Genomic DNA, 20,805 nt, shown 5'->3' on the forward strand with positions numbered 1-20,805 from the left:
AGTACAGTCTAACATTACAGTTGAAAAACAGGCTGCCTGGATTCAAACCCCAGCTCTGCCATTTACTATATATGACCTTGAGCTGGTGACTTCACCTCTTTGCACCTCAGTCTCTTCATCTATAAAACGGGGTCTCATTCTCTTCTTCAAACTATTTTTCTAGTACATTCTATGTGCCAAGCAGCATGCTAGATGCAGAAAGTATGTTGGCAAAAAGGACAAAAATTCAGTCCCTGTGAAGCTAAGTTCTAATGGGGTTATGTACCTGCCTTTCTAGGCTGTGGGGTGCAATTAAGTGAGTTAGTTCCCACAGAGATACTTGGGAAGTAGTACCTGGAACATATTAAGTACAAGCCAAAGCGTGTGCTGTAAGAACCCGGTAATGACAAACCAGTAACTTCTTAAAAAGGCTGGGGGCGGTGGGGCACGCACCATTTTGGAGTCTGCCCACCCTTGTCCCCTTTTCTCCTGGGTTGACCCTGAGCACCTGAGGTCCCCAAGGGAGCCACCTCTTCCCTCCACGTCTCACCTGCCAAAGATCCAAGCCTAGAACAGCGAAGTTTTCATAGGCATATATGTTGCTGTCAGGGGAATACTCAGGGTTGTCAATCTCTGGGTGGATCCAAATGCCCTTGTAATCTGGGTTGTCGATCTGCCTGGGCTTCCACTCCCCCTGCAGAAGTAAACTGATAGCTGAGCAAAGATCAGTGCCTTCCCCATTGTGCACCACCCTACTCAAGAGTGCCAAGCTCACCTTGTACTCTGGGTTCTGAATAACAGGTGGTTCCCACTCTCCGTCCATCTCTTCATCCCAGTCCTCGGGTTTCTTAGCATCAGGGTCAGGAATGTGCTCAGGCTTGTCCCAGTCCTGAGGATACATTAGGAGCTCAGAGTAGGCCCAGCTGTCCTCCACACCCTCCATGGTGGGGAGCCCCTACCCAAGCACCAACCTCAGGCTTGGAGTCTGTGGGGTCATCGATCTTGGCGCGATCGTCCCAGTCTTCAGGCTTATCGGCATCAGGATCCTTTATCTTCTTGGGTGGCAAGAAATCCCAATCGTCCTCCAAAGAGCCTGACTCCACCTGGCTGTTGTCAATCTTCACCTCATAGGTATTATCAGGCCGCACAATCAGCGTATACAGGTGGGTGAATTCATCGTCCTGAAGAGAATGGAAGATGAGGGGCCCCGCCCACCAGCCTGGGATCGAGGCCTCCCCTCACAGCCATTTGTCACCACCCCCAATGCACACCTTGCAGCGGATATCCTTGTTGATCAGCACATTCTTGCCCTTGTAGTTGAAGATGACATGAACCTTCTTGGTACCGGGGCCACAGATGTCCGGACCTTGATGAGAAGCAGATCTGGTCAGTACAGTCTGTCCACCATTACAAGCCCCTGCCCACCCCTTTACAAAAAGACAACTTGGTTCTTAAACTCAGGACTGTCAAGCTGAAAAAAACAGAATTCAGAGCTTCTAAGGAACTGGGGGGTGGACACTTGGGGGAAAAAAGCAAAAACAAATCAGTGCTCCACAACTCAGTATCTTCACTTGCACAACTAGGAACAGGAAGTGCCTATATAGTAAAACTGCACGAATTAGTCTTAAACTGATGATAAAAATGCAGTAAGTCGTTCCGAACTATTTCCTCACCTTCTCTGTCAAAGAAATGTCTAAGCGTTTAAGTGTTTTCTATGTTCTCAAGACCACCGTTCACGGGCTATAAAGAACTCTCGGGGTTTCAAACTCCCTCTAAGTGACCAAAAACCAGCACTAGGGTGGGGTCCCCTCACCAAACATGATGTTGTATTCGGAGTCTCCGTGCATGTCTGTCTGGTCCAAACCAGCTGGAAACAGCTTCACATAGCCGCCCCCACAGTCGATGTTCTGCTCGTGTTTCACCGTGAACTGCACCACCAGCGTCTGACCCTTGTTGCTGAAGGGCTCGAATCTCGCCGACAGAGCATAGAACCGGGCATCCTGGCTAGTCTGCAGACCTACCAAGACACTATAGTCAGATCAGGGCTCAGCACCAATCCCCCGGGGAACCCTAAGGATGTAAAATACAGACCAGTCCCCTCTTCCTCCACCTGCTCTACTCCTAGGAATACCGAAACTCTGTCCTCCTGGATCTTAACACCTACTCCTAAGTTCTTACCTTTATCTTTCTCCTGGTCACCATAGAACTTGCCGGAACTGAGAACGAATTTGCCAAAATCCGGTTTGTGTTTGGATTCGATCCAGCGCTCGGTCCACCCGTCTAGACGACCAAAGAGGCAGGTAAGCGCGGCGGTGATCAACCCCCCACCAAACCTCCCAGCCACAAATTGCTGGGACCAAGGAAGAAGATTCCCCCCTCCCCCCAGACTGTCCCCACCCCAACCTCTAGTCTGACATCTCTGGTGACTTAAAAGATCCTCGGGCAAACCCTAACTCCCGCCTCGGAAAGCCGCTGCTCCCTCCACGCTCCCCAGGGACGCCGAAGGAAGGCTCGCCTGCGGCTCCAGTCCCTGAAGGAAACCGTGTTGGCCCTCTAAACAGTAATTACAAGCAACACGCAGATATGGGCCGGGGGGCCAGCCGCGTCGTTAGGACGATCTCGAGCGGGACTAGCCGTTACCTCCGTCCAGAAACTGCTCCTTGAAGTAAACGGTGGGGTCAGCGGCGGCAAGGCCGAGAAGGCCGAGCAGCAGCGGAACGGGTAGCAGCATGGCGGGCCGAGGGGGCGGTGGCGCGCGGGCCCTTTAAGTCGCTCGTCCGGCAGCAGCTCTGCAGTGGGGACGGACGCCGCCGCCGGCCGTGCCCTTTTATACTCCGCCTGCTCTCAAACGAGCCTGGTCCGGCCTCTTGGCCCGCCTCCCTCACTTTATCATTGGTCTGTGGCCACAGCCCTGCCTTTCCATTGGACCCTTCTGGGCTCAGCAAGTTAGGCTGTGCCTCGGAACGCTGGGTTCCCAGATGGCCGATTTCTATTGGCCGCACCACTGGCCAATGAAGGTCGACCACGCGTTGTGGGGGACGCCCACCGGTGAAGTGGGGGCCTCGAGCCCCTCAGGCCAGGTCATGTGACCAGACCTCGGCCCAGCCCCGCCCTCACCCGCGCGCAGAGTTCGGGATCTAGGCGTTTAAAGAACACGCGCGAGCTGGGGTGTTCCGTGCAACTAGAGTCCGGCTCCATTCTAGACTCCGCTCAACCCTTCTACAGGGATGAGTGGACAAGGTTTTCCTAGCGTCTTTCTACTCTGAGTTTGGAGAACCTCACCATTCCCACCTTTCCTTTCTCTTTCTTCCCATTCCTCTTCCCGTCCTCCCCTCCTCCCCCCCGCCCCCCCTCCGCCCCCCTCCCGCCAAGATGGGGCAGAGGGCACCGAGCCCTGGGGCTTCACTTCCTCAATTCCTCCCGGCGCCGGAGCCGTGCGGGCCTGCGGGGAGAGTGCCTGTTCTCTACTCCGTACGGCCCCCGTAGTGACCTGGCAGCCTGTCAGACTGCTTCTGTGTGAGCTGGGGCAAGTCATTCAGCCTCTCTGAAATCACAGGATCTCTTGAAAGGCCAGGAGGTGCGACCCCGGCCAGTTGCTGCCCGGCAGAAATGCTTTCCAAGCTTTTAGGGATGTACTGGGACAAAGGGAAGGAAGCCCTGACGGCTCAAAAGATGTGACGATAGGCTGTGGCTCCTAGTATTGTTCCTCTCGTTGCAGCTTGTCCTTTAGCTCCCTCCCACCCCCACCCCAGCCGGTAAATGAAAGGGGTCGCCGCCTTGTGGTCTCCCACAAACGGCCTGCTTTTGCAATTAAACGGCTGAATAAGAGAGGGCAGGGGGTTCCGTTGGTGAGGAGAAAAAAAGGGACAGATGGTGAGGAAGATAAGGTCCAAGGGAGGTGGGCAGGACCCCTGAGACTAGAGCCTTCTTCTGAGGCCACAGGCACATGACCGCAGTGACTGACACCAGCTCCATACCCCCAGGCTGGAGGAAGGAGACCTGGGACTTTCCCAAACTGAGCAAATAGGCTCTGGACTTGGGAAGCGGGAATGAACTGCTGAAGAGGAGGGGATTCTGGCAAAAGGGTGGGGCGGGGGTGCTTCCCCTCCAGTGGTGGGGACTCGGAAAGGGAGATATGACGAGTTTTGAAGAAGTTGGCGTTCTACTCCTTCCCCAAACTAGTATGGCGTGTAGCCCAAAGTGGTCCTCGCTGATGAAGCCCACACCCACCAAGTCTGGGATGACCACACTAGGCTTTGCACTGACGTTCTTCACACCTTCTCTCTCTCCCACCATGTGTCATGGACACACGGGCTTGGTGCTTCCTTCTGGACAGTAGAATCTGTGCCTGTCCTGTTCACCTCACCATTCCACAGTGTCTCCTATAGCACGAGGCACAGAACAGGCTTAAAACCTACTTGATGTTAAAAAAAAAAAAAAAAAAAAAAAACCACTACCTGATATGTGACAGAAGGAAGGGACAAAGGACTCTTGCTAGAATTAAAAAAGCAAAAAACAGAGAAAGTGCTTTTTTTTTTTTTTTTTTTTTTTGGCAGTACAGTCTTCATGTCTGTGCGTGGGGGGGGGGGGGGTCTTCTCAAGTTGTGGTGAGCAAAGGCTACTCTCTAGTAGTGGGCAGGCTTCTCCTTGTGCTGGCTTCTCTTGTTGCAGAGCAGGGGCTCTAGGGTGCAAGGGCTTAGTTACTCTGCAGTATGTGGAATCTTCCCAAACCAGGAGTTGAACCCCGGTCCCCTGACAATGACAGGTGAATTTTTTTTTTAATTAAAGGATAATTGCTTTGCAGACTTTTGTTGTTTTCTGTCAAACTTCAACATGAATCAGCCATAGGTTTACATATGTCCCCTCCCTTTTGAATCTCCCTCCCATCTCCCTCCCCATCCCACCCCTCTAGGTTGATACAGAGCCCCTGTTTGAGTTTCCTGAGCCATACAGCCAATTCCTGTTGGCTATCTATTTTACATATGGTAATGTAAGTTTCCATGTTACTCTTTTCATACATCTCACCCTCTCCTCCCCTCTCCCCATGTCCATAAGTCTATTCTCTATGTTTGTTTCTCCATTGCTGCCCTGTAAATAAATTCTTCAGTACCATTTTTCTATATTCCGTATATATGTGTTAGAATACGATATTTATCTTTCTCTTCTGACTCACTTCACTCTGTATAGTAGGCTCTAGGTTCATCTACCTCATCAGAATTGACTCAAATGCATTCCTTTTTATGGCTGAGTAATAGTCCATTGTGTATATGTATCACAACTTCTTTATCCATTCATCTGTCGATGGATGTCTAGGTTGCTTCCATGTTCTAGCTACTGTAAATAGTGCTGCAATGAACAATGGGATACATATGTCTTTTTCAACCCTGGTTTCCTCAGGTTATATGCCTAGGAATGGGACTGCTGGGACATATGATGGTTTTATTTCTAGTTTTTTGAGGCATCTCCATACTGTCTTCCATAGTGGTTGTATCAATTTACATTCTCACCAACAGTGCAAGAGTGTTCCCTTTTTTCCACACCCTCTCCAGCATTTATTGCTTGTAGACTTTTTGATGATGGCCATTCTGGCTGGTGTGAGGTGATATCTCGTTTTGATTTGCATTTCTCTAATAATGAGCGATGTTGAGCATATTTTCATGTGATTGTTAGTATGTCTTCTTTGGAGAAATATCTGCTTAGGTCTTTCCCCCAGTTTTTGATTGGGTCATTTGTTTTTCCAATATTGAGTTGGCAGGTGAATTCTTAACCACTGGACCACCAGGGAAGTCCTGGGGGAAGTGCTTTGAAACTCAGACGAGACTTTGAGGGATGCCTTCTGAATTTTTGTCAGGACCTCACTATACGTCCAGAATGGGGGATATTAGTAACCCCATTTTCCAGGCTCAAGTAACAATTGTGATGGCTGAGTGAGTAAATAGGGCTTCCCAGGTGGTCCAGTGGTGAAGACTCCACCTGTCAGTGCTGGAGATGGGAAGATCTCCTGCAGAAGCAAATGGCAACCCAGTCCAGTATTCTTACCTGGGAAATTCCATGGACAGAGGAGCCAGGTGGGCTCCATGGCCAGGGTGGGGGTGGGGGGTGGGGGTCACAAAAAGTCATAGACAACTGAACCGCTAAACAACAACAAATGAATAAATGCATGCTGCTTAGACTGGCACCTGACAGAGTTCACACTCAATACCGGCAAATACTGCATACATGTGTGTACCAGCAAATACTGCATTAAGTACTACCATACTTAATTCTCAGTTACTTGGGCTCATATCATTTCCATCCAAGGGAGGAAATTGAGGCACAGAAAGATGAAGTGATTTTGCTGGGTGACAAAAATGGCAGATCTGGGATTAGACTCTCCTTGTGCTGCCTAATGTAGTCTCCACTATTGTCTATAGCTGCATGTGACTATTGCCTTTTGAGATGTAGCTGCTCTGAACTGAGATGAGCTGTAAGTGTAAAATATACATCAGGATTTAAAGACTTAGTATGAAAAAAAAGAATGTAAAATATTTTGGAGAAGGAAATGGCAACCCACTCAGTATTCTTGCCTGGAAAAGTCCATGGACAGAGGAGCCTGGCGGGCTGAAGTCCATGGAATTACATGACTGAGCATGTGTGCACAAGGGTGGAGGGAGATTGGTTGGTAGCAATAAAGTGGTAGAACTTAAAAAAAATATATTTCACTAGTATTAAGTATTGAAATGAAAATTTGGACATCTTAAGTTCTATAAATTCCTCATTAATACCACCCCGTTTAATTTTGTATTTAAAAGTTTTTATTTAATTTAGGCTGCGCTGGGTCTACCTTGTGGCACACAGGCTTTCTCTGCTTTCGACGAGCAGGAGCTACTGTCTAGTTACAGCACCTGGGCTTCTTGTTGCAGTGGCTTCTCTTGTGGAGCATGGGCTCTAGAGCACACAGGCACAGTAGTTGTGGTACACTGGCTCCAGAGCCCATGAGCTTCAGGAGTTGGAAGAGCACATGCTCTTCAGCATGTGGAATCTTCCCAGACCAGAGATGGAACCGATGTCCCTGCACTGGCAGGCAGATTCCTAACCACCGGACTGCCAGGGAAGTCCTGACCCCTTTTGTTTTAAACATCGATAATTAGAAAGGGTAAAATTATATTTGTATCTCAAATTACATTTCTTAGTTTTGGTCAGGCCCGAGGCATGCCAACCAGGGATCAAACCCATGAATTCTGCAGTGGAATTGTGGAGTTTTAACCACTGGAAAGTGAAACCGTTAGTCCCTCAGTAGGGTCTGACTGTTTGCAAACATGTAGCCTGTACCCGGCCAGGCTCCTCTCCATAGAATTCTCCAGGCAAGAATACTGGAGTGGGTTGCCATTTCCTTCTCCAGGGGCTCTTCCTGATCCAGCAATTGAACCCAGATTTCCTGCATTGCAGACAGATTCTTTACTGTCTGAGCCACCAGGTCAGACCCCCTAACCACTGGACCACCAGGGAATTCCCAGTATCTTGAATTGTGTTTCTATAGGACAGCACTGATCTGCACTACAAATGATTTCCCTGACATTGATCTCAGAGTAGGGGTGTGGGGGAGGGAGGGCAGGCTCTGGAGCGTTTATGATTTCTGACATTATCTCCACCAATTCCTTGCAAAACCTTTACGCAAAGCATGTCACCCAGCTTCAGTTTTCATCAGTGAAATGTAGATTATATCGGTATGTACAGCACACAGTTTGGAGGAAGGTGAAATAAAGACCCCTGAAGCGCTTAGCACTGGCCTGGGCACAGGGGAGAATGACCATGCAAGTTAGCAGCTACTTTGACAATAGCTTTTCTTCTCCCTATTTTTATAGGGTTGGTTCCTACCCAGTCTCCCTTTGAAAATTTGAAAGTAGTTTACATCAGCAGTTTGATTATGTCTGGAGTCCACCACCCAGAGCCCTCCTGTGGGGTGAGAAAGAATTCTTCTGAGGGCGGACTGTCTTAGGCCCAGAGACAGAAGTCCTAGGTCACACAGCCCACTGCAGGTGGAGCTGTGTGAAGTTTAAAACAGTGCTGTGTCTGTCTTTGAGGGCATTTGACCTCTCTGGTCAACCAGACACCATTAGGGGGGGTCCCAAACCCCTCTGACACGCTCAAAATGGCGGCACCCCGAGCCCTGTAACATTGTCCGCCACACTCAAGATGGCGACGCAAGCGCGCCTCACCCTCCCAGTCCCGGGGCCGATTCCGGTTCCGGTGGTTCTGGTTGCCGGCAGGGACACGCGGAGCGCACTGGGAGCAACCATGGCGGACGGTCCGGTGGCGGAGGTGCTGCTGCGGCGGCTGGAGACGGCCGATGGCGGCCTTGACAGCGCGGAACTGGCGACCGAGCTGGGCGTGGAGCACCAGACTGTGGTGGGCGCCGTGAAGAGCTTGCAGGCGCTGGGTGAGGTGAGCCGGGTGGGTGATGCTGGGCTTCCTCGCTTTTGCATCTGCAGTTCCTTCGCCAGGAGGGCTCTGCCTCCAGACCAGATTCTCTCAGCCCTGGTTAGGGGTGATTGTATCCGTGTCCCGCCCAGAGTGCCCAGGCGGGGAGTCAGGAAAAAGTGAAGACCCAGGCGCGCGGACGCTCTCGTGCGGTAAATGTCCATTGAGGCATTAATTAATTTTGAGGGGGTGGGAGGAGGATGGGGGACGAGAAAGACGCAGTCGCTGCCTTCGCGCAGGTTGCGGTGTGATGGATGTACTCAAGTGACCGGAGTGATGGAGGAAGTCCAGAAAATTCAGAGATGTTAACTACCACAGTCTTGAGGATCAGGGAGAGCATCCCAAAGGAGATGACAGCTGAATCCGGTTTCTGCCTTGAGTACAAAAGCCATGGCACTTTAGGGATCAGTGGGATGGGAGGGAGGGACAGGTGGTGAGAGACACAGAAGAGCCAGATTTTGCAAGGCCTTCTAGGTCTCTATCTTACCAGGGGTTCTAGAGGGCCATGGCAGGAGTGGAACCAGTCAGACGTGCTCACTGCCTACATCCATCTTGGCAGGGGCAGGACGGGAGGCAAGGGGACAAGGGCAGAGACTGGCATATCCCCAAACTAGAGGGACTGTTCCCTGTCTGTAGGGAGGTAGCTGGACTGGAGAAGGGGTTCAGGTGAAGGAATAAAATTGGATTCATGGCAAGGTAGGGAGAGCCAGAGCCCAGCCTTCTGACTTGGACAAATGAAGGGTGATGGATCCAGAAGGAGAGGATGCTGATGGACCCCTGGGCCACCCAGCAGCCTGGATCCATGAGGCTAGGACTCAGAAAACATAGCTGGACTGTTTTTTCATCAAAATCATATTAGGTGCCCTTTCTGGCCTCAGCTATTTTTTGGCCGAGTCAGGTCTTAGTTGCTCCATGTGGGATCTTTACTTGTGGCCTCTGGACTCTCTAGCCCTTGAGCTTACTTGTTTTGAGACACATGGGATCTTAGTTCTCCGACCAGGGATTGAATTTCAGGGATTGAATTTGTGGTCTCTTCAATGCAAGGCAGATTCTTAACCACTGGACCACCAGGGAAGTCCCTGACCTCAGCTCTATTTTTCATTCAATCTTTGACCTAATCTTAGATTTACATAAGATTAAGGGGATATGTGGAGACGGAAATAGTAACCCATCCAGTATTCTTGCCTGGGAAATCCCATGGACAGAGGAGCCTGGCGGGCTAAGTCCATGTAGTCGCAAAAGAGTCGGACACAACTTAGTGACTGAACAAACAAACAAACAAGACGATACATAAGATGTAACTCTTATTTATTCCCAGGTTGAAGATGGGACAACTTCTAAGCATTGGTCAGAACCTTAATCAGTGTCACCAGAAGGAACAGGCAAACCTGAATTTGAAATTAGGCACCCAGGCTGCAAAGCCTGAGGTCATTAGTGCAAAAAGGGAGTGAAGCTGCGGTGTGTGGGATGACAGTACCTTGATTGATGTGAAACTGCCATTTGTGTAGGCTACAGAGGGTTAAGTAGTGGCAATTTAATGTGGTTCATTGTAAGAATGATGATATTAATATATAGTAGTAGTTAGGTTTATACAGCACTTGCTGCATACTAAGTGCTCTGTATCCTTTCTTTGTTTTTGTTTGGCCCCACTGGGTGGCATGCCGGATCTTCGTTCCTGGATTAGGGATTGAACTTGTGCCCCCTGCACTGGGAGCTTGAACTCTTAACCATTGGACTGCCAGGGAAGTCCTCTGCATCTTTTCTGTTTAGTTATGCCTCAAAACAACTCTCTGAGCTAAAGCCTACCACACCTTTTTCTCATGTATAAGAAGTTTTGTTCAGGGAGGTTAAGCAGTTTTCAGCAAGGTCACACAGTAGGTGAGGAGCAGGCCTAGAAGTTAGATTGACATGGGCGCCTAGGGTTTCTGTGTGTAATGTGGATCCCTGGGGTTTTTCTCTGACATCTGAGTGCTGAGATGCAAACACATAAATCATGTCACCTGAGGCTTTAAAAATCTTTCCAAGGTGCAAAAGTGGTGGTCCAGTGGCTAAAACTCCACGCTCCCAATTTAGGGCACCTGGGTTTGATCCCTGATCAAGGACCTAGATCTCACATGCTGAAACTAAAAGATGCCACATACCACAAGGAAGGACTTCCCAGGTGATATTGGTGGTAAAGAACCCACCTGCCAATGCAGGAGACACAGGAGAGGCAGGTTTGATCCCTGGGTCAGGAAGATCCCCTGGAGGAGGAAATGGCAACCCATTCCAGTATTCTTGCCTGGAGAATCCCGTGGACAGAGGAGCCTGGCAGGCCACTGTCTATGGGGTCACAAAGAGTTGGCACACACACATGCAGCATGAAGATGCTGCATGCTGCAACTAAGACCCAGCACAGTTGAATAAATAAGTACTTTTTTTTTTTTTTTGATTTATGCCATAAGTTTATTTACAAACGTATCTAGGATGCTGAGTTCAAGGGTTTGATCCTTTTAGGAGACTGCACCTCTTAATATGTTCCCCTTCCTATCTGTCTCATGGGTTACTTTTTAAGCAGTTGGTGTCTCACTATAAAGAAAGGCGCAGCAAATCCAGACCCAAAGAACAAAGTCATCATAGCTAGTAACCTTCACTTGTTTTCCACTGAAAATGGTATATTCTTCCCTGGACCCTCCTCGTAGTGGTTCCGACGAACCACAGAGGTTGTGAACCTCCAGATGCTCTGTCCCAACATAGCGCTGTTGGAAGCTCTACAAAAGATCAAGACTGAAGGCGGAAGAAATGGTGGCTGCAAAATGCGCGCTGCTTCCTCACGACCTTGTTCCCCAAACTCTTTTTTTTTTTTAAGTGATGGAATTTGTTCTTTCTCAGGTAGGTAATACCCTCAGTACTCTACCCTGCTCTTGGAGGTGTGACTCATCTTTGTCATTATCCTCATACCACAAAAGATCAACCGAGACTCAGCAAGGGCAGATCACTTTGCTTGGGAGTGGTACAGCTGGGATGCGAAACTGGCTTCAGAGACCGTGCACCCCCAGTGCTGTGGCAAGGGGGTGCCTGGGTCTGAGCCCTGTCCCTGCTGTGCCCCCCTGTTTTTCAACAGATCATCGAGACTGAGCTGCGCTCCAGCAAGCGCTGGGAGCTGACCACTGAGGGTGAGGAGATTGCCCAGGAGGGCAGCCATGAGGCCCGGGTGTTTCGCAGCATCCCCCCAGAGGGCCTGCCCCAGAGCGAGCTCATGGTAGGAGCCTGAGGGGGCCAGGGCCGCAGGAGGTGTGTTGGGGTGACAGCAGCCCTTGTGCCCGTGCCCCCCTCACTGCAGCCTTGTTCCCCCAGCGACTGCCCAGTGGCAAGGTGGGCTTCAGCAAGGCCATGTCCAACAAGTGGATCCGGGTGGACAAGAGTGCTGCTGACGGGCCCCGCGTGTTCCGAGTGGTGAGTCCCTGCTGGGGGGCGCTGGGCCAGCTGGTCCGGCAGGCGGGCCCCTGGCCCTCAGGGTCTCTCACACCGATCTCTGTGGCAGGTGGACAGCGTGGAGGACGAGGTGCAGCGCCGGCTCCAGCTGGTCCGGGGTGGGCAGGCTGAGAAGCTGGGAGAAAAGGAGCGGAGTGAGCTCCGGAAGCGGAAGCTGCTGACTGAAGTGTGAGTGGGTGCCACCGCAGGCTCACACCTGGGTCACCTGCCTGGCCCTGGCGTGGTGGAGGGGACAGGGAAGCGTCCTGCCCATACTGGGCCGGTGTGCTGTCAGGCTCCTCCCCACCCCCCTTGACCCTGAGGTGGTCAAGTGCACTTGCCACACGTGCCCCGACAGGGCCTTTATCTATGCGTGCTTCTGCCCAGAAAGATCCTCTCACTGTTCTTCAAGGCAAGTTCTGACATCACATCTCTGTTCTCGTGTCAGCTTAGACAGACCACCACCCTGACCCCCTTTCCTTCCTCTGACTTCCATAAAAGTCCCACACCCCTGGCCTCCAGCCCTTTTGTTCTCCCTGTTTCCTTGCTCTACAGTCCTAAACACTGCCTGGAATTTAAATATTTGTTTATTTACTGGTTTTTGGCTGTGCCGCACGGCATGTGGGATCTCAGTTCCCCGACCAGGAACCAGAGCCATGCCCCCTGCACTGGAAGAGTGGAGTCGTAACCACTGGTTGGCCAGGGAAGTGCCAGCACTGTCTGGACTTGTATGGACTGGGGGCTCTGCCGTCACAGGGCTGACGTTTCCTTGAGCAGATGTAGCAGATACAGCAGTTTCAAGAACGCAGACTGAAGTAGGGCTGCCCAATTCACCTCCCAGCTCTGCCATATGTTAACTGTGTGACCTTGACCGAGTCACTTGATCTTTCCAGGCTTCTGTTTACGCATATGTGAAACAGCCCCTTTTCACACATGGTTATGGGGTGACTATAGAACAGAGCCTAGTGTAGAATAAGCTCTCTAAACTTTACCTGTGGGGGGACTTCCCTGGCCATGCAGTGCTTAAGATTCCCAAGCATCCAGTGCAGGAGGCATGGGTTTGATCCCTGGTCAGGGAACTAAGATTCTGATGCCATGCGGCGAGGCAAAAATGTTTTTCTTTTAATTTTTCATTTTTAAAAAGGGCTTCCCTGGTGGTTCAGCTGGTAAAGAATCCGCCTGCAGTGTGGGAGACCTGGGTTCGATCCCAGGGTTGGGAAGATCCTCTGGAGAAGGAAATGGCAACCCACTCCAGTACTCTTGGTGGAAAATCCCATGGATGGAGGAGCCTGGTAGGCTACAGTCCATGAGGTTGCAAAGAGTCAGACATGACTGAGTGACTTCAGCTTCCCTGGTGGTCTTTGCTTAAGAATCCATGCTTCCACTGTAGGGGGCATGAATTCGATCCCCGGTCAGGGAACTAAGATCCCCCGTGCCACACGGTACAGCCAGAAAACTAATAAATAGGTAAATTTGATCTATCATTACCACTCATAGTACTATGGTTAGTGCCTTGACAGGCCCTGGCACACAGTAGGTTCTCAATAAATGTTTGTTGAATGAGGACGTGCATGAACATAGCGATGTAGGTGGGGCCAAATAGGGGTTTCAGGAGACAGTAGGTGTCAGGAAGAAAATGCAGCAGAGTTACTTGGTGGGTGATACGGGGGTCAGCATTAGATGGGGGGTCAAGGGAAACGACCTGAAGGAGGTAACAGCGATGTCCCCCGGCCTCAGGACCCTGAAGACCTACTGGGTGAGCAAAGGTAGTGCCTTCAGCACCAGCATCTCCAAGCAGGAAACAGAGCTGAGCCCAGAGATGATCTCCAGGTAGGGGGCAGCCCCAGGGTTGGGGACTGGTTGGGGGAGGGTGGTAGGCAGCCCCCACCATGCCCATGTACCCTGCACCGTGCCCCCCATAGCGGCTCCTGGCGGGACCGGCCCTTCAAGCCCTACAATTTCTCGGCCCATGGCGTCCTCCCCGACAGCGGCCACCTGCACCCGCTGCTCAAGGTCCGCTCCCAGTTCCGGCAGATCTTCCTGGAGATGGGGTGAGCACTGGCCCGGGGGCGGGGCCAGCCCAGGCCTAGGGCACAGGCAGGGCAGTCAGACCCTGTCTCCCACCAGGTTCACCGAGATGCCGACTGACAATTACATTGAGAGCTCCTTCTGGAACTTCGATGCACTCTTTCAGCCCCAGCAGCACCCAGCACGCGACCAGCATGATACCTTCTTCCTGCGAGGTGGGTGGGCCCTGCTGCCCCGTGCCACTCGAGGGCCTGGGCCTGGGCAGAGCCTTTCGGGGCAGCCTACCATCTTACAGGATAAACTCCATCCTCCTCAGGGTGGCCAGCAAAGCCTGTGTGAGCTACTGTCGTCAACTTCTGTGATCTTCCACCACCTCCCTTTCTCTCATCTCAGGGCCGTTGCCCTGAGTGCCTTTTGCCGAGAAGTGTCTTCTCCCAGGTCTTCATGGCCGCCTCTGGTACCAAATCTCTGCTCACATGTCACTTTAGAGAGGCCCCTGCCGACATGCCCTTGTCCTCCCAGGTTCTTTTTTTTTTTTGGCTGCACCGGCTCTTTTTTTTTTTTTAATTACTTATTTGGCTGTGCTGGGCCTTAGTTGTGACACGTGGGATCTTCAGTCTTTTTTGCAGCATGTTGGATCTAGTTCCCTGACCGGGGATTGAACCCAGGCCCCCTGCGTTGGAAGCACAAAGTCTTAGCCACTGGACCACCTGGGAAATCCCTGCATCAGGTCTTAATTGCAGCACATGGGATCTTCATTGTGGCATGCAGGATATAATTCCCTGACCAGGGATCGAACCCAGGCCTCCTACATTAGGAGCGTGGAGTTCTAACTACTGGGCCACCAGGGAAGTTCCCCTCTCCAACCAAGCTCTAAAAAGCTCCTCACTGCTAGTCTTCAACTTTGGTTCCCATTTCTTTCTTCCACAGTTGTCAGTGCTCTCTGAAGTTACATGACTTTCCAAAATAGTCACTGTCTCCCCACCACCAGGAGGGCAGACAAGGCTGTTGTGTGCCGTTATCTGGCCAGGAGCAAAATGTCATTGTCATCGTCACGGCATTCAGAACTTACCGAGGGCATCCATAATGGTCCAGTGGTCAAAGTTTCCAGACTTCCACCGCAGGGGTGTGGGTTCGATCCCTGGTCAGGGAAGTTGCAACAGCCAGAAAAACTATTCAAAACAAAACTTACTGGGCTGCCACTCTCCTTATCTTCCTACCAACTACAGGAAGTGGATTGTCAGCCCCCTTTTGCAGATGAGGAAACTGGGGCCCAGAGAGGAGACATGACTTGCCCAGGGTCACAGCTTGTAAGAGGTGGAGCTGGGAATGGATGTGTGGCTTTTTGGGTACAGTAAAATTGTATTTCAGGAAGGGACTCGTAAGAACTTGCATATTCATGTGGCATAGGTTCATTGAGCTCCTGTGCATTGACTTTTCTGTTAAACATCTGGGTCACAGCCACAAATGAGACAGAAGTCCTTGCCCTGAGACCCTCACGTCCTCGTTGGGCAAGATGTGCCTTAAATCCTGAGTAAGGAAATGGCAACCTAATCCAGTATTCTTGCCTGGAAGATCCCATGGACAGCATATGGGGTCAAGAAAAGAATCAGACGTGACTTAGTGACTAAACAACAACAAGCAGTAAACATGGTGATGCAAGATGGCAGTAAATGAGATGGGGGAACTGACATTGTGTTGGGGGGTATACACGGTCATTTTAAAATAAAAGCTGCTAGGACTTGGACTTCTTTGGAAGTCTATTGGTTAAGACTTTGTACACTATGCAGGGGGCTTGAGTTCAGTCCCTGGTAGAGGAACTAAGATCTCACATGCTGTACAGCATGACCAAAATGTTTTTAAAAAGGCTGCTGGGACTTCTCTGGTGGCCCGGTGGCTAAGACTCTGCACTCCCAGTGCAGGGGACCCAGGTTTGTTCCCTGGTCAGGGAACTAGATCCCACATACTGCAACTAAGACCTAGCTCAGCCTAATATAAATAAATATTTAAAAAAATAAATAAATAAATAAAAAGGCTGCTTAAGAAAAGACAGAAGGAGGTGAGGGAAGGAGCTACATTTGGGGAAGGAAGATTCCAGACAAAGGGACTGGCCAGTGCAAAGGCCCTGAGGCTGGCACATGCCCGGTGTGCTTATAGATCGGCAGGGAAGCCCTATGGCTGGAGGAAGTGATCAGTTAGGAGTGGGAGGAGGGAATTCTCTGGTGGTTCAGTGGTTCACACTCCATGCTTTCACTGCCATGGGCATGGGTTCAATACCTGAGTTGGAGAACTAAGTCCCGGAAGCCCTACAGCATAGCCAGAAAAAAAAAGGGTAGGCAGCAGGACCAGGGAAGGTTCTGGCAGAGGAGGGGTATGAGGGACTGCCTCAGGTGTTCCCCGGTGCCCTCCGGCAGTTACAGAGGGCTATCGAGGGAGCTGCCTAAGTCACTGTCTGTTTTCCTTGTGGTGGCTATTTGAGTAATGTTCATTATTTATTTATTTTGCTGCGCCAGGTCTTAACTGCAGCATGTAGGATTTTTAGTTATGGCAGGTGGGATTTAGTTCCCTGACCAGGGATCAAACCCGGGCTCCCCGTGCACTGGGAGCTCAGAATCTTAACCACTGGACCGCCAAGGACGTCCAAAGAAATGCTCCTTGACTGACCAGATGTTGCTCTGTCCTGCCCAGATCCAGCCCAGGCCCAGCAACTCCCAATGGACTATGTCCACCGCGTGAAGCGGACCCACTCTCAGGGCGGCTATGGCTCACAGGGGTAAGGGAGGACCAGGACTTTGGGGTGGGGACGAGGCTGGGGACTGAGAGCTGCACCATGGACTTCCTTGCATGTCCCCCTGAAGGTACAAATACAACTGGAAACTGGATGAGGCTCGGAAAAACCTGCTGCGCACACACACCACAGCAGCCAGCGCCCGCGCCCTCTACCGCCTGGCCCAGAAGGTGTGGCCGGGCCCTGGCAGCATTGGAGGGAGGGGCTGGGCTGTCATACTGACCTCCTCACCCATGCCTGGGCCTGGCCTGCCTGTCACCCCCAGAAGCCCTTCACTCCGGCCAAATACTTCTCCATCGATCGAGTGTTCCGGAATGAGACCCTGGATGCCACTCACCTGGCCGAGTTCCACCAGATCGAGGGTGTCGTGGCCGACCACGGCCTCACGCTGGGCCACCTCATGGGTGTCCTGCGGGAGTTCTTCACCAAGCTGGGTGAGCAGGCGGGCCAGAGTGGGCGGTGTTGGTGGGTAACAGGAAGATGCCTTGGTCATCAGCCCGATTCTCCTCCCGACTCTGTTTGCCTGCCTCCCCACCCAGGTATCACCCAGCTGCGTTTTAAGCCGGCCTACAACCCCTACACTGAGCCCAGCATGGAAGTATTCAGTTACCACCAAGGTCAGGCTGGAACCCGGTACTGGGGCAGGGAGGGAGGTCTCAGGTTGCCCACGGCTCAGCCCAGGTCCCTGTTCCTAAGGACCCCACCTCCTGAACTCATTGGCATGCCCAGTATCACCCACACAAGCCGCCCCATTGTGTTCCTGCCTCCACAGGTCTGAAGAAGTGGGTGGAGGTTGGAAACTCTGGGATCTTCCGCCCTGAGATGCTGCTCCCCATGGGGCTCCCTGAGAATGTGTCAGTCATTGCCTGGGGTCTCTCCTTGGAGCGGTGAGTACCCAAGCCACTTAGGGTGTTGGCTGCCTCACTCAGGTGACTTGTCAGGCATGGGGGCCTGTAGACTTGCAGCCCCCTCCATTGGTTCATTCATTTGAGAAATCCTTAGTGAGCACCTGCTGTATGCCCATTCTGTGCTGTGATTAAACACACATCTCTGCCTCTGAAGCTGGGGTGCTAGTGGACCAAGGAGGATGAGAATTGATAAGATAAATAAGTAAATTCAACAAATAAAGCTTAGAGTATGTCCAAAAGCAGTGTCATGGGGCTTCCCTGGTGGCTCAGTGGTAAAGAATCCACCTGCCAATGCAAGAGACATGGGAGACTCAGATTCAATCCCTGGGTCGAGACAATCCCCTGGAGGAGGAAATGGCAACCCACTGCAGTATTCTTGCTTGGGAAATCTCATGGGCAGAGGAGCCTGGCGGGCTACAGTCCATGGGGTCACAAAAGGGTCGAACATGATTGAGCGACCAAACAACCACAATATCAGAAGTTATGTTAGAGCAGAAACACAGCAGGGAGACCTAAGGAGATGTCAGGGAAGGCCTCTTGGAGGAGGTGACATCTGAGCAACGAATGGAGGTGGCTGAATTGGTAAGCTGTGAAGATATCTGGGGAAGGGTGGTCCAGGCAGAGGGAATAGCCAGTGCAAAGGCCCTGAGGCTGGAGCAGGCCTGCTATGTATGGAGAACATTGAGGAGGCCAGTGTGACTGGTGGGAGGAGGGAGTGAGTGAAGGGGGAGAGTGGGAAGAGATGGGGTGAGGGAGGTGACAAGGCAGATGATGTAGGGTCTTTTGAGCCCCAGGGAGGGCTGGGGCTTTTACTCCAGGGAAGGTGGCAAGAGAGGTTCTGATCAGAGGAGAGCGTGACCTGACCTTGTGTTAAACCATGTCCCCGCCCCCGCCCCCCCAAGCCCGACGATGATCAAATATGGCATCAACAATATCCGGGAGCTGGTGGGCCACAAGGTGAACCTTCAGATGGTGTACGACAGCCCCCTGTGCCGCCTGGACGCCGAACGGGGGCCCCCTTCAACACAAGAGGCCGCGTGACATGAGCCGCCCCCCATAGGCCACCTTCCCCAAGACCCTGCTGCCCCCCTTGCATCCCTGCCAGTGACCCCCTTGTATTTACGAGGCCTCTGTGAGGCCCATCCCCCTGCCCCTGGTATCTCCTCATCCCGATCAGCCCCAAGGGAGCAGGTAGCAGGTTCATTCTGTTGTCCACCTGTGAGGGTGGGCCTTGGGGAGCCCTGCAGGCCAGCTGTTGGCTAATAAAGTGGGCACGTGCCCTCATCTGGTGCCTTTCCTTAGGGGTGGAAGGTGCTGGAGCCCCGGGTATAAGACATGATGGGTTGGAGGTCTTGGATCCTGGGGACCTCCTGGCCAGCCTGAGCCAGATACCCACCAGAGAAGACTGGCTCCATCAAGCATTCACCGATTCACTTCCTGGTGCCAGGTCTCTTCTAGGTGAAGGGAACAGAACCCCCTACCCCTGTGGAAGGGGAGGCCAGGGTGGTGGTGGGGCCCTGGGAGCCAGGATTGCCACCAACTAGGAGTCAGGCATTGCTGGGATGGGGTGGATAGCCTTATTTACCTTTGGCTGTGCTGGGTCTTTGTTGTGACCTGAGGGTTTAGTTGCCCCATGGCATGTAGGATCCCTGACCAGGGATTGAACCTAGGTCTTCTGCATTGGAAGGCAGGTTCTTAACCACTAGACCACCAGGGAAGTCCCAAGCTGAGCCTTTAAAACTGCTTTCTGTTGTTAAGAAACAGTTCCGTTTTAGGTTCATAGCAAAATTGCATGACAGGTACAGAGATTTCTCATAAACCCCCTGCTTTGATGCATTGTAATCACCCACAGTCCATAGTTTACATTTCGGTTGACTCCCTGTGTTGTATGTGGGTTTGGATAAATGTATGATGACATGTGGGCTTCCCTGGTGGCTCATTGCTAAAGAATCCATTTTCTTGCCAATGCAGGAATGCAGGTTTGATCCCTGGGTCGGGGAGATCTCCTGGAGGAGGAAATGGCAACCCACTCCAGTATTCTTGCCTGGAGAAATCTGCAGAGGAGCCTTGTGGGCTACAGTCCAAAGGGTCACAGAGTCAGACACGATGGTGACTGAGCACAAACACATGATGCCCTGTATTATGATATCCTAATGTTTCATAAATTTCACTGTCTTAAAAGTCCCATGTCCCACGAATTCATCCCTTTGTCCTCCCCCTAAAAAGCTACTCTTGTAAAAAAAAAAAAAAATCTCATAAGGATTTCATATGAGCCCAAAATAGAAACATGAGTGAATAGGATAAAAGTTCCATGAGCTTACCACTCACACTGACTAGTGAGCACACCTGTTTTATGTGGAAATATTTCAAAGCAAATCCTAGGACTTCCCTGGTGGTCTAGTGGTTAACACCAAGCTTCCAGGGCAGGGGGTGCAGGTTAGATCCCTAATTGCGGAACTAAGATCCTATGTGCCACTAGGCCAGGAAGTCCCAGCGATCTTATCACCCACCCCAGTGCAGCGCACTTTTGGAAACATGGACGGTTTCTTATGTAACTGTGAGGTCACTTACGCCCAGTGCAGTTAGCAGTCAGCTGGGTTCTTTTTGGTCTCAGGGCCTGGGGGTACCAATCTTACAAGGGCTCCTCACTCAAATCTTTTATTTCAAAGTAAATAATACAGTCATAGAGAAAAATATTTCTTCATTCAATAAAGGTGCATCTCTTTTAAGTGCCAGCAGTGGGCAAAGTTGTTTTAGGTCCCTTCCTTTAAGAGCTGACACTGTGTTATCTGTGGATGAACAGATAAATACAGAAATGGAGGGAAAAGTAGAAGCCATGTAAAAGTAAAAGTTAGTGAGGATGAAACATAATACAAAGCATAATAAACACCCAAGAATCCACCCCTAGTTCTTTTGAATCTGAACAGATATTTGCACTGGATCTTTCACTTCTTAGATCTCTGTGACTAATGTTTTGAAGACCTTTATGAGCTTGTCCTTGTTTCTTTTGTCCCCCACCCCACTAAGGTTGCCCCCTCCTGAATTTGGTATTTATCATTCTCTTGTGCTTTTAAACTTTTGCTATTTACATGTTACTTTAACAAGACATGGTTTCCTTTTGCATGTTTTCAAAAAAGTTACACAAACCGTGCACCATAAAAATCATCCTGCACCTTCCGTGTTGCCTTT

The 20,805-nt window shown here is 51.2% G+C and overlaps 2 protein-coding genes, 1 non-coding gene and 1 pseudogene across 3 annotated transcripts in view; 1 reads left to right on the plus strand and 3 right to left on the minus strand.

Annotated features, from left to right (window-relative positions):
* CALR (calreticulin) overlaps positions 1 to 2,788 on the minus strand; it is a 3,868-nt gene extending 1,080 nt beyond the window's left edge. The window contains exons 1-7 of the mRNA XM_043911310.1: positions 2,620 to 2,788; positions 2,158 to 2,259; positions 1,793 to 1,996; positions 1,251 to 1,345; positions 951 to 1,160; positions 755 to 868; positions 530 to 673 (exon numbers count right to left, since the gene is read on the minus strand). Of these exons, the coding sequence (XP_043767245.1) occupies positions 530 to 673; positions 755 to 868; positions 951 to 1,160; positions 1,251 to 1,345; positions 1,793 to 1,996; positions 2,158 to 2,259; positions 2,620 to 2,710 (960 nt within the window). The 5' untranslated portion in view covers positions 2,711 to 2,788. The remainder of the gene's footprint in view (positions 1 to 529; positions 674 to 754; positions 869 to 950; positions 1,161 to 1,250; positions 1,346 to 1,792; positions 1,997 to 2,157; positions 2,260 to 2,619) is intronic.
* The window catches only part of LOC122699412, a 25,131-nt pseudogene extending 13,935 nt beyond the window's left edge, over positions 1 to 11,196 (minus strand).
* FARSA (phenylalanyl-tRNA synthetase subunit alpha) lies at positions 8,216 to 20,793 on the plus strand. The gene is made up of 13 exons (XM_043911305.1): positions 8,216 to 8,403; positions 11,543 to 11,680; positions 11,776 to 11,874; positions 11,963 to 12,081; positions 13,630 to 13,722; positions 13,815 to 13,943; positions 14,020 to 14,135; positions 16,609 to 16,693; positions 16,779 to 16,878; positions 16,974 to 17,142; positions 17,248 to 17,325; positions 17,481 to 17,595; positions 18,519 to 20,793. The coding sequence occupies exons 1-13, from the start codon at positions 8,257 to 8,259 to the stop codon at positions 18,655 to 18,657; spliced, it is 1,527 nt and encodes a 508-aa protein (XP_043767240.1). The 5' UTR covers positions 8,216 to 8,256; the 3' UTR covers positions 18,658 to 20,793.
* TRNAG-UCC lies at positions 14,564 to 14,636 on the minus strand. Its single transcript has one exon. It is a non-coding gene; the product is annotated as a tRNA-Gly (tRNA).
* Positions 20,794 to 20,805: the final 12 nt, after the last annotated feature.

Source organism: Cervus elaphus, chromosome 9, assembly GCF_910594005.1.
Source record: "Cervus elaphus chromosome 9, mCerEla1.1, whole genome shotgun sequence".
NCBI lineage: Eukaryota > Metazoa > Chordata > Mammalia > Artiodactyla > Cervidae > Cervus > Cervus elaphus.